The 9,809-nt window shown below is 51.6% G+C and overlaps 1 protein-coding gene across 1 annotated transcript; it reads right to left on the bottom strand.

The window, feature by feature from the left end:
* Positions 1-5,980: 5,980 nt before the first annotated feature.
* Positions 5,981-9,288, bottom strand: IL36RN (interleukin 36 receptor antagonist). Its single transcript, XM_037039869.1, has 4 exons — positions 9,234-9,288; positions 7,836-7,921; positions 6,744-6,871; positions 5,981-6,599 (listed from the first exon to the last, which is right to left on the bottom strand). Exons 1-4 carry the CDS (start codon positions 9,260-9,262, stop codon positions 6,375-6,377), a joined length of 468 nt encoding a protein of 155 aa, XP_036895764.1. The 5' UTR covers positions 9,263-9,288; the 3' UTR covers positions 5,981-6,374.
* Positions 9,289-9,809: the final 521 nt, after the last annotated feature.

Here is a 9,809-nt window from a genome sequence, read left to right as displayed (position 1 = left end):
TTTCAGTTCACCCATTTCCACAACTGCAATAATCATGTTGGTCTACTCCCCCTGAAGCCCAGACCGAACACCCCAGATTACCTCCATTAGACTACAGGACGCCCCCTCTAGACATTCTGCCCTAACCCCCAACCTAGGATCTCTAAGGTCAAATTAACCGTCTCCTGCCCCCTCGGCCCATTCTTCCTCCCAGTTTCATTTCTCTCCCTGACATAATCTTCCTCCAGCCAATGAGGTTCAAAAACCCGAGATCATTAACCATTTCTCCCAAGTCTCCTGACTGATTCTGATTTATCAGCAAGTCCTGGAAGATTATTCTTTAAACTATAACTTCGCCTTTTTAACAGCCATTGGACCTGTATTCCTGGTTTTCTACCTTTAGTCCAGACCAACCTGGACTCATCTAAGTACTGCTGCCCCCACGTCCCCGCCCAGCTCTAGAATCCACAGTGGCTGCCCATTTCACCACCGTCCAGCCCAGATTTCCTCCTGTGAGTGTATCTCACTTCTCTGTGGACACAGAACCACCCCTCCAGGCATGTGACTTCTTCTTACCTTCCCGTGGGCACACTCAGGGCTGCCTTTGATGTCCCTGCCTCAAAAGTCACCCCTTCTCACTGCTGTCCATTAATGTCACCTGTGACATTAGGGTCACTGAACAGGGAATCATTATCTAAAAGTTCTGCCAAATTAATTATCAGCTCAGAGTAACAACTCAGACACGCAAGGCTATGGCACTTCACCTCCAACCCTCAGTGTCACCATCTATAAAATCACGAAGTTAGAACATGTGGTTGTTAAGAATCAGATCAAACATCCATGATGCCATGACTTGGAGTTTAATGAATCTCACCTTTACTAGTATATCCTCATCTGCACTCTTATTAAATTTCTCCGTATTGTTATTGTTCTATATGTAGACCTTTGTTTTCCTTATGAAAAGCAACACCATCTTGCAGCATGGCTGTAGCTTCCTGCAGCCTCCCAACTCACGTGGATGGTGCTTGTGGGCAGGGCACAGAGGCACGTGTGCAGCAGGGGTCAAAGGCAAGGCTGGGTTCAAGAGCTAGTGCGGCTGCTGATTCGGCTTCATCTTGCCACCTTGGAAAGGCCCCTTTATCCTAGGCCTCCAACTAATTCACATTGAAATGAGAGTCTGGACAGGCCAGTACTCTTAAAATTAAGTTTTGCACTGAATTTGTACACAGAATCTTAATGAAAGTATAATGGATAAAAGCACCTTGCTTTTGCTGAGTCAGGGTGATGGAGGTGCCAGAATCTGTGAGCATTTTCCTTGACCACCGAGGCAGGCACTGGGGTGTCTCTAAGGAGCCCCAGACCTCACCAAACACTACTGAGCACCTCTGGCACAGATATTTCCTCTGACGTCACTTTCTAAAATCTATGGCTCTAAATATTAAAAGTATCTAGACTCAACCTACAGCTTCTTTTCAAATTCCTTCTCTGTCCCCCCGGAGTTATCTAGCAACCCCGATGTTCTGTGGGTAGGACATCTTGTCATTTAGAGAGCTGCCAGGAAGAGTTCAGGAAAGGGGCACACTGGAGGTGCTGGCAGAAGGGAGAAGAAAAGAGAAAAAGAGAGAACTCTCCCGGCCCACCACTGACCTGCAGATCCTGGGTGCCTGGAACCGCCACCTGATTTCTCCAGGGCACCTGCCCAGGGTTTATATTATCTGAACAGGTGGGTCGGGCCTGCAGCATCCTTAAAATTGGCTCCAGGATGGGGAAGAAGAGCCTGGGATTTCACAATGTCTGCAGCACAGTATGGATAATGAGAAGGTGGGGGTACTAATGAGTGTTTGTTTGCAGAAGCCAGGCGTCAGGCCCCTGCTCATCGCTACTGTCATTGACGGTTATTGGTGGTTTGGGCCACCAGGTAAACAGTGCTGGGGTCAGATGTCCTTGTGTTGCCTTCCCTTTGGTGCGCCATGGGCTCCACTCTAGGCTTAAGGGCAGCACATGCAAGAGGATTGTGCCCAAGGCGCCTAAGGGCAGAACAACATCTGATGTCTGAAGCCCAGCAACGAGAGAGTGGGGGCTCACCGCATGGTGAGTACCACCCTGTCTGGGAAGATGAGAGGGCATCCGATCACTGGTATAAATGCGATGAGATAGAATATCTGAGAAAACCCACCTCAAAAGGGCATTGACCTTAGATCCACCCCGGACTGAACAGGCAGCCTGTGCCCTGGACAGCTAGGGCACATGACACAGTGGGAGCAGGGCAGGGTGAACACTCAGGCCCAGAACTGACAGAACTCAACTCAGTCCATCCATCCTCTCGTCCATCCATCCACTCTCAAAGGGCAGAACACTTAGGTGTACTGTTCTCTGGGGATCAACTCCCTTTTTATAATTTTTCCTCTCAGGTCATTTTTGAAGTTCCATGAAATGTTTGGGGAGGAAGGGGAGAAGTCGGTTCAACACCCAGATGCCTGCACAATGAGAGAGAAGAGAAGATGGGCAGGAATGGGACCTGATTTCTATTTTCTAAGGCCAGTAGCCATTCTTGACCCCCTCCCTCAATGTCTTGTCTTGTGTAAAGGGCAGGAGCATGAGGGGTATGGCCCCTGGCAATCAGTGAGTGTTTACTGAGCACTCACACTGGTGTGTGACAAAGACACACAGCACAAGGTCCCTACAAAGTAGTTTACAGTCCAGCTGGGGATCATAAACACTTGAAAAGACAAGAAGACCAGACTCTAGCCCCGGCCTGTTGGTTCCGTTGGTTGGAGCATCATCCTGTATACTAAAAAGGTGGCGGGTTTGATTCCTGGTCAGGGCACACAGCCAGGTTGCTGTTCAATCTTTAGTCAGGACACATACTGAGACAGGGGACCAGTCAATGGTTCTCTCCACTTCCCCCAACGCCTTCCTCTCTTTCTAGTGTTGATGGAGCATATCCTCGGGTGAGGATTAAAAAAAAAGACAAGATTTTAATCTCTGGGCTGAAGACCTATTGTGTTGGAGACAACACACAGTCAGACAACTTCCTTGAGTAAAAAACCAAATTTCTAGAACTGTAATGGCCTCAGGCATGACATAATTGGTGCTACAGCATCCCTGAGACGTAGGCTCAGCCAGCTGTGCCTCAACACCTCCAGGGCCAGGGAGCTCACAGCCCCTTGGAGAAACCCAAATGGTGTGTGTGGTCTTTACAGTTGAAATTTCCAGGTCACACAAGAAGGCAGCTCTATTTGTCCTCTCACTGGCCCCGTTTGTGTGTTCTGGAATTACAGTGAACAAGCAAGTCCTTCAAATGGCAGCTTTGGGGTTACTCCGTGTATGGCTTCATCAGGATACAGCCCTTTCGCTGCTTCCCTGCGACTTGGCTTGGGCCCCTCTGCTCTTCAGGACACACCGTGGTCCTCAGTGCTGACAACCGGCACAGACTGCACAGGCCTTGGGTGCACACCTCTGTAGAAACCACCTGAGGCTGGGGGTGGTGCTGAAATGGAAGAAATCTAAAACCACCACACCGGCTTCACTTGAATGTCGTGATGCCGGGACCCACGGCTCATACACGTAGCATTTTGCATCCACCCCCCCCTTTTTCGATCAGCAGGTGTCACTCACCCCTGCTAAAGCCCTTTTGAGTTCTGTCACCCAACAAATGATGAAGAGCCACTTCAGGCTGGAGAAGCTTCAGGAATGAGAGAATTTCAGCTGTTCCCTGAGGGTGGAGCAGCTGAAATGTAGGTGGTGGCGGAGAAAGAATGTTCCAGGGTAAGAAATGGCCTCCACATTCCACTCACTGGACTCCAATTACCAAACACAAGGTAAGAGGCTCGGAAACAAGTTGATGCAGCCTTGACCTTGAGATCATTTTAGGGACCACAGACCCCAAGTTGACTTATTACAAAGAGGGAAAGTTTGCATAGAGGTGCACACAAGACCGTCAGAGTGGAAGACCAGGCATCTTTACTCAGCAGAGGCTCCTCAGAGGAGGTGGCAGTCAGGGTCTATGGGTGAGCCTGTGGGTACAGAGTGTGAACTGGGTCTGCAGAAAGAGCCTGGGGCCTGGGGCCGTGTTCTTGGCACGGAGTCCTGGGAGGCTGTAGTCGGAGGTCCAGGAGGCAGACCCTCCAGCCTGGCTATCCCCTTGCTAGTCCCTCAGTAAAATCCACATCGGTCTGACAGGTGAGGAGCAGGGGCAACATTTGGCTCATATTTGGGCCCCTTCCTGGCCTCTGCTCTCACCCCCAGGGTTTAGGTGGGAACACTGGGGTCACAGCCCCTGGCGCGCATGGCTGGAGGTCAAAGATAGTCAAGGAAGAGCTGAAGTTTGCAGAAACAGAGACTATTCAACAAGTTTAGTATGATCAGCTTTTAAATACAATGTTTGGGGAAATAAGGGACCAATGTTCATTTTGAGAAGAAAAATAAATAAAAGCATTTACTTCTCTTCCCTGTGTATTAGTTATCTACTGTTGCCTAACAAGTGACCCCAAAACTTAGCCACTTAAAGCACCAGACCTTTATTTTCTCACAAGGTTTCTGAGGGTTGGTGCCTACAGCAGCTTGGCTGGGTGGTTCCGTGTCACGATTTCCCTAGGCTGCAGTCAGGGGCATGCTGGCAGCCTGACTAGGGCTGGAGGGGCCGCCTCCACACTCACGCACGTGACCCTAGGCAAGAGGCTTTATTTTTCATCACCCAGGTCTCTGTCACTGCTTACAACACGCAGCTGCTCCCCCAGCTCAAGGGAACAAGAAAACAGACCAACATGGAAGCTGCGGGAACCTCAGAAGCAACACTGTATTACTTCTGCCATATGCCACTGGTCACAGAGACGATGGGTGCAGTGTGGGAGGGAACAGAGTGTGTGGACACCAGGACATCTGGAGCATTAATTTCCTAAGACTGCCATGATCAATTACCACAGACTTGGTTTAACACACCAGTCTCAGTGGGGGAGACTGGCAGACCATGGTCCCCTGGAGGGTCTGGGGCCAACACCTCCTCCTGACAGGAGTCTTGGCCATCGATGTTCTGCCTTACTGTCGCACAGTTCCAGCCTCCATCTACACACAGTCTTCCTGCCTGGGTCTCCTGTTCTGACTGGGACACCAGGTGTACTGGATGTAGGGCCCACCCTAACACAGCATGACCTCAACTAATTGTACCTGCAAAGGCCCTATCTCCACGTAAGGTCACAGTCTGAGGCTCCCAGAAGGACATGAAATTCTGGGGACATTACTCAACCAGCACAGGAGACCCTTGAAGGCTGAAGCCCACACCCTGACATCTCAGGGACCATGACCACTCCAGCTCAAAGTGTGGGCTTTCTTTCTGTGCATTCCCTCCCCAGGAGACTCCAACTACAGGAGCCCACCATGAACCTCCTCCTCGGCAGCTCTGCTGAGACTGACACCTGCTGCTGCCAACCAAAGCAGCAGCACGCAGTCACCTCAAATCTCAGTACGGGGGCATGGGAGCTGAGTACAACCAGAAGCAATGTCTGGTCTGCTCACCTCAAGGTTAATTCTTCTCATTACAACACCAGTAATCCATCTTCAGCACAGAATAATTAGAATACACAAATGAATTTAAAAAAAAAACGAAAAGAAGCTCACATATAATACCAGTACACCAACATTGCTAAAATTGAAGTGAACTCTTTCAGACCTTTTTCTCTATTTTTTAATTAAATGGGTATTTTTAAAATTAAAACAGAGTTACAGATATGCCACTTTGTAACTTGCTCTTCTCATTTAATATGTCATGAGCATCTTGCCATGTGAATAGACACCAGCATCTTGGATTTTAATTGTATCTGGTTTGCGAAAGGAGTGACATGCCTGCCCATCCTCGGTCGTCTGAGCTGGAGCCATTTCCTTGGGCGGCACCACCTTATCCTGCCCACGGTGATAGTACGAGGGTGGGGATGGAGAAGGCACACAGGATGGCAGCTGAATTAGAGGGAAGCGGGGAGGGGCTGGGCCTGGGGTCTCGAACTCTTTGGCCTCCTCCATCCCCTGCATAGGGATGGTGATGGGACCCCATGTGAGCAGCTAGTGGCTCTAATAGGCTCAACCTGGGATAGGGCTGGCCTGTGGGGTTCAGGGGCACTGGGTAAGTCACCGCAAAGCCCGAAGGATTTCCACCACTCCCCTGTGTTATGTTTGCAGGGCTTCATACCAGTAGTGCAACCCAGCATGGAAAGAAATTGTAAACTAAGCCCCAATCTTCAGCAGAATTTACCCAAACTGGGAACCAGGAGAAGGGAGAGTGGCTATGTGCCCACTCAATCGGGTGGGGGCCCAAGAACAAAGGTGGGGTAGTCACCTGAGCCTCTTCCTCCTCCACTTGCCCTGGCCAGCTCTTTCCACCAGGCCCTGAGGGGTGCCTTGCCCTAGTCACATTGCTGGAAGTAGAAGTCTGTGATGGGGTTGTCCCCACTGTCGTCTCCCTGGAGCTGGGTGAGTCTGAGAGGCTGGTCAGCTTCGGGCACAGTGCAGAGAAACCAGCCCGGGAAGGCAGCTGACTCGAAGCTAGAGGTGAGCCCCGTGTCTCTTCTGTAGAAGGTGAAGCTCTTGGAGTCCTTGTGGCTGCCATAGAGCTCCATAATGTCCACTGGCTGTGAGAAAAGGGCATGGCAGTGAGGGGTGTGAGTGGAGTGGCCAGGAAGCCGGGGCTGAGGACACGGGACACAGGAGCAATGGACCCCAGGGGTCTAGCATCTGCTGCCCAGTGAAGCCAGGTGATGCCCCACAGGACTCACCTCTAGTTTCAGAGTCGGTTTCTGCCCTGTCCCACACGACAGGCACCGACTCCCTCCCTGGACGCCCAGGATGACTGGAGAAAGGCTGACGTCCAGAAACCGATTAGGGACAACACTGATCTCCTCACCTAGACCAAGGAAGCCAGATTCAGGGGTCTTGACAGCGTTCCCTACCCCTCCCCCATTATGGACTTTGGGAAGCAGGTCTCTGTGAGGCACGTTGTTCCCAGGTCTCAGCAGCTGTCATGTGGAAGAGGTGCTCTCCTGCCAGCTGGCCCAAAAGACATTAAGGCACTAGCACATTGTACCACCTCCCACCCCCATGCCCGCCCTCTTGCTCAGGATCAAATCTTCAAGTCTTCTCCAACCCCCATAGGACATTGGACCTCCTCCTTTAATACCCTTAGGCCCTCTGGACTCTCCAAAGTTATGTGGGCATTTTTCTACCCCTTGTGAGATTCCTAAGAACAGGAGAAGGTCTCAGTCCTCTCTGTGCCACCCGCACACGCACAATGCACATACACATGCATAACAGATACATGCACCCATGTGCACATGTGTGCACACACATCCTTGCAGAGGGTCTGCCTTGCCCCAGAGCCTGGTGGACACGTGGCAGGTGGGCAGGTGCGCACTGTTTTAGAGAGAAGGGCCTGCTGCTTGCAGATATGGTGCGCAATGAGCAAACACCAGGCCAGATGACGCTACCAGCTCCCACTCTGAGTGACCAGGGATCTCCAGGAGCAGAGGGGATTCCCCAAATGGAAACAAAGGCAGAGAGAGCCTGATTACTTCTCTCCGACACTGGCTCCCAGGAAAAGGAATGTGCTACCTAGGTCCACCTGTGAGGGAAGAACAAAGCATTCTTCTTGGGAAGCATTCTCACCTCTGCAGAGGCACCAGGTGGTACTGGGGCATGTGTCTCACTTTGCTAGAAGGTGTAGCCTTTTTTGTCCTTGCTTAAAGCCTGGTTTCAGGATACCCTGGCTACTGTGTCAAGCCTGGGTCTTACATGGCTGTTCTAAGTCCTTCCAGCCCCTTCCCTCAGAGAGCACAGAGCCCTAAGGAAGCAGGGTCCCGTTTGGCACCCACCTTTCATGATCTTTCCTGCATGCATCCCACCGGCCAGAAGCTGGTTATCGTGCAGATAAAGAACCTTCAATTCTGCATCCTTCATTCTGGAACATCAGGACAATGACAGTCAGGGAAGGGTGGGTGTATGTGCAGCTTGGCCGGGCTCCAGAGTCCCCCCATCCCAGGCACTGATTCCCAGCCACCGAAGAGGAATGGTACAACCTTTTCCCAGCCCCACTGGGTTCATGTCCAACAGGGGGATGACCCACAGACCGCCCCCTACAAGTCAAGGATTCTGTCCCTCTCCCTCTTTAATCTTCTCTGTACCAAGCAGCCCCTCATGTGTCATGTTGGAAAGTCAGAGTCCAGGGTCCATGTCCTGCTCTTCCCCACTGCTGCTGGGTCACAGAGGACAGGCCACTCACCCCCTCTGGGCTCGAGTCTGCCCATCGCTAAGCTAAGATGGTGAGTTAACCAGTGCCCAGGCTTCATCCAGACTGACATCCAATTCTTCAGTCATTACTGAAGACAACCAGGGGCTTTTACTTCTGCTGGGCCACATATTCCCTGATAAGTTAAGAATTTCTTTAAATTTAAAATGCTTTCCTCTGACTTTTCAAATGTATTTCTCACGTGTGAGCACAGCTGATTTTCTGGCATCCTGTGAGGTGATGGTGTATCCTACAGTGGGTTGTCCTGGATGCCACGTGGAAAAAAGCATGCTGGGTACAAATTGGTTCAATGTTGGCTGAATATAGACAAATCTCCACTTCAGAGCTCCTAACCTGCTTTCACATATGAGGAGACATAAACAGAAGTATTTCCCACACTAACCGTGTCAGGGAGCCCCACTGTGTTAATAAAGAAGCTTGTAGGACTGGGGTTCCACAGAACACACTTTGGGAAAAGCTGCCTAGGTTCCGAGTTCAGTGAGAGCAAGAACAAGTGCCGTTCGTGGCTGTGATGTCTGGGGCACAGCTGGGTGCCTGCCTGGTCACATATCCAAGGACAGACAAACTGGCTGACAAGTAATTTTGTTGCTGTCGCATTGTCCCAAGGGCAGCAGGGAGCAGTGGAGCAGAGGAGCCGGTGATGCCAGGTCACCGCAGTAGGTGTAACAGCAGGTCTCCTGACTTCCACTCTCAATATGGACACACGAGGCTGCAGTTCCACACAGGTGACTCACCTGTCCGTCCTCACATGGAGGAGCTCCCATGAGGTGGTCTGAAGAGGCTGAAGACTTTCTCTTAGGGCAGCTAGTGGCTGTTCACGATTGCCCAGCTTCCCACCTCAACTGGGGAGCTGCAGCTCGGTTGGTCCAGGCCCCTCCCTCCTGGACAAGGCTGGACAACAGGTGCACCTGGTGCCCAGTTCCCCCCAGGACATGGCCTCCACCTTGGAGGCCCAGATACTCACCGGAAGCACAGGGCCCCACTCAGAACCATCCTGACCTTCAGCGTGTGGACCGTCCTGTTGTAAAATAACAGGTGTTAGTGGAGACAGTTGAGCTGGCAGGGACCTGGGTAGCGGGCAGCCTCCCAACCCCCAGCATGTGAACAGCCCCCACAGAGCTGGGGTCCTAGTTCTGGGGTCAGGAGAGAATCCGAGTCCTGCTGGGGGCAGTGAAACTATTTCCCCAAGGACACCTGAGAGCACTCCTTTCTCCTGGCGGAGCCTACCGTGTCTGCCTGCTGTTCCTGCAAGATGAGCACAAGGACGTCTGGGTCCTTTAATAACAGGCTAGGGAGAGGCCTGAAACTCCCCCAGACGGGAGGAGCAGGGTTTCCCACAGTGACCTCACACCACCCTGTCTCTCCCAGGGAAGGAAGTTTCTGGAGACCGTCTTCCTTCTACATTCTGAAAACATCCTGGGGTTTCCTAGCTCTTCCTGAGCACTTGGTTCCTGGACCTCAGGTCCCTCCAAACCCAAAGGTGTCAATGCAGACAGCACCTCAGAAAGCAGACTTAGAACTACCTCCTTCTTTCCTCTCT

Source organism: Sturnira hondurensis, unplaced genomic scaffold, assembly GCF_014824575.4.
Source record: "Sturnira hondurensis isolate 20B ecotype Veracruz unplaced genomic scaffold, ASM1482457v3 Scaffold0002039, whole genome shotgun sequence".
In the NCBI taxonomy this organism is placed as follows: domain Eukaryota; kingdom Metazoa; phylum Chordata; class Mammalia; order Chiroptera; family Phyllostomidae; genus Sturnira; species Sturnira hondurensis.
Note: the sequence above shows the minus strand (reverse complement) of the source record. Positions and strands in the feature narration are given on the sequence as shown.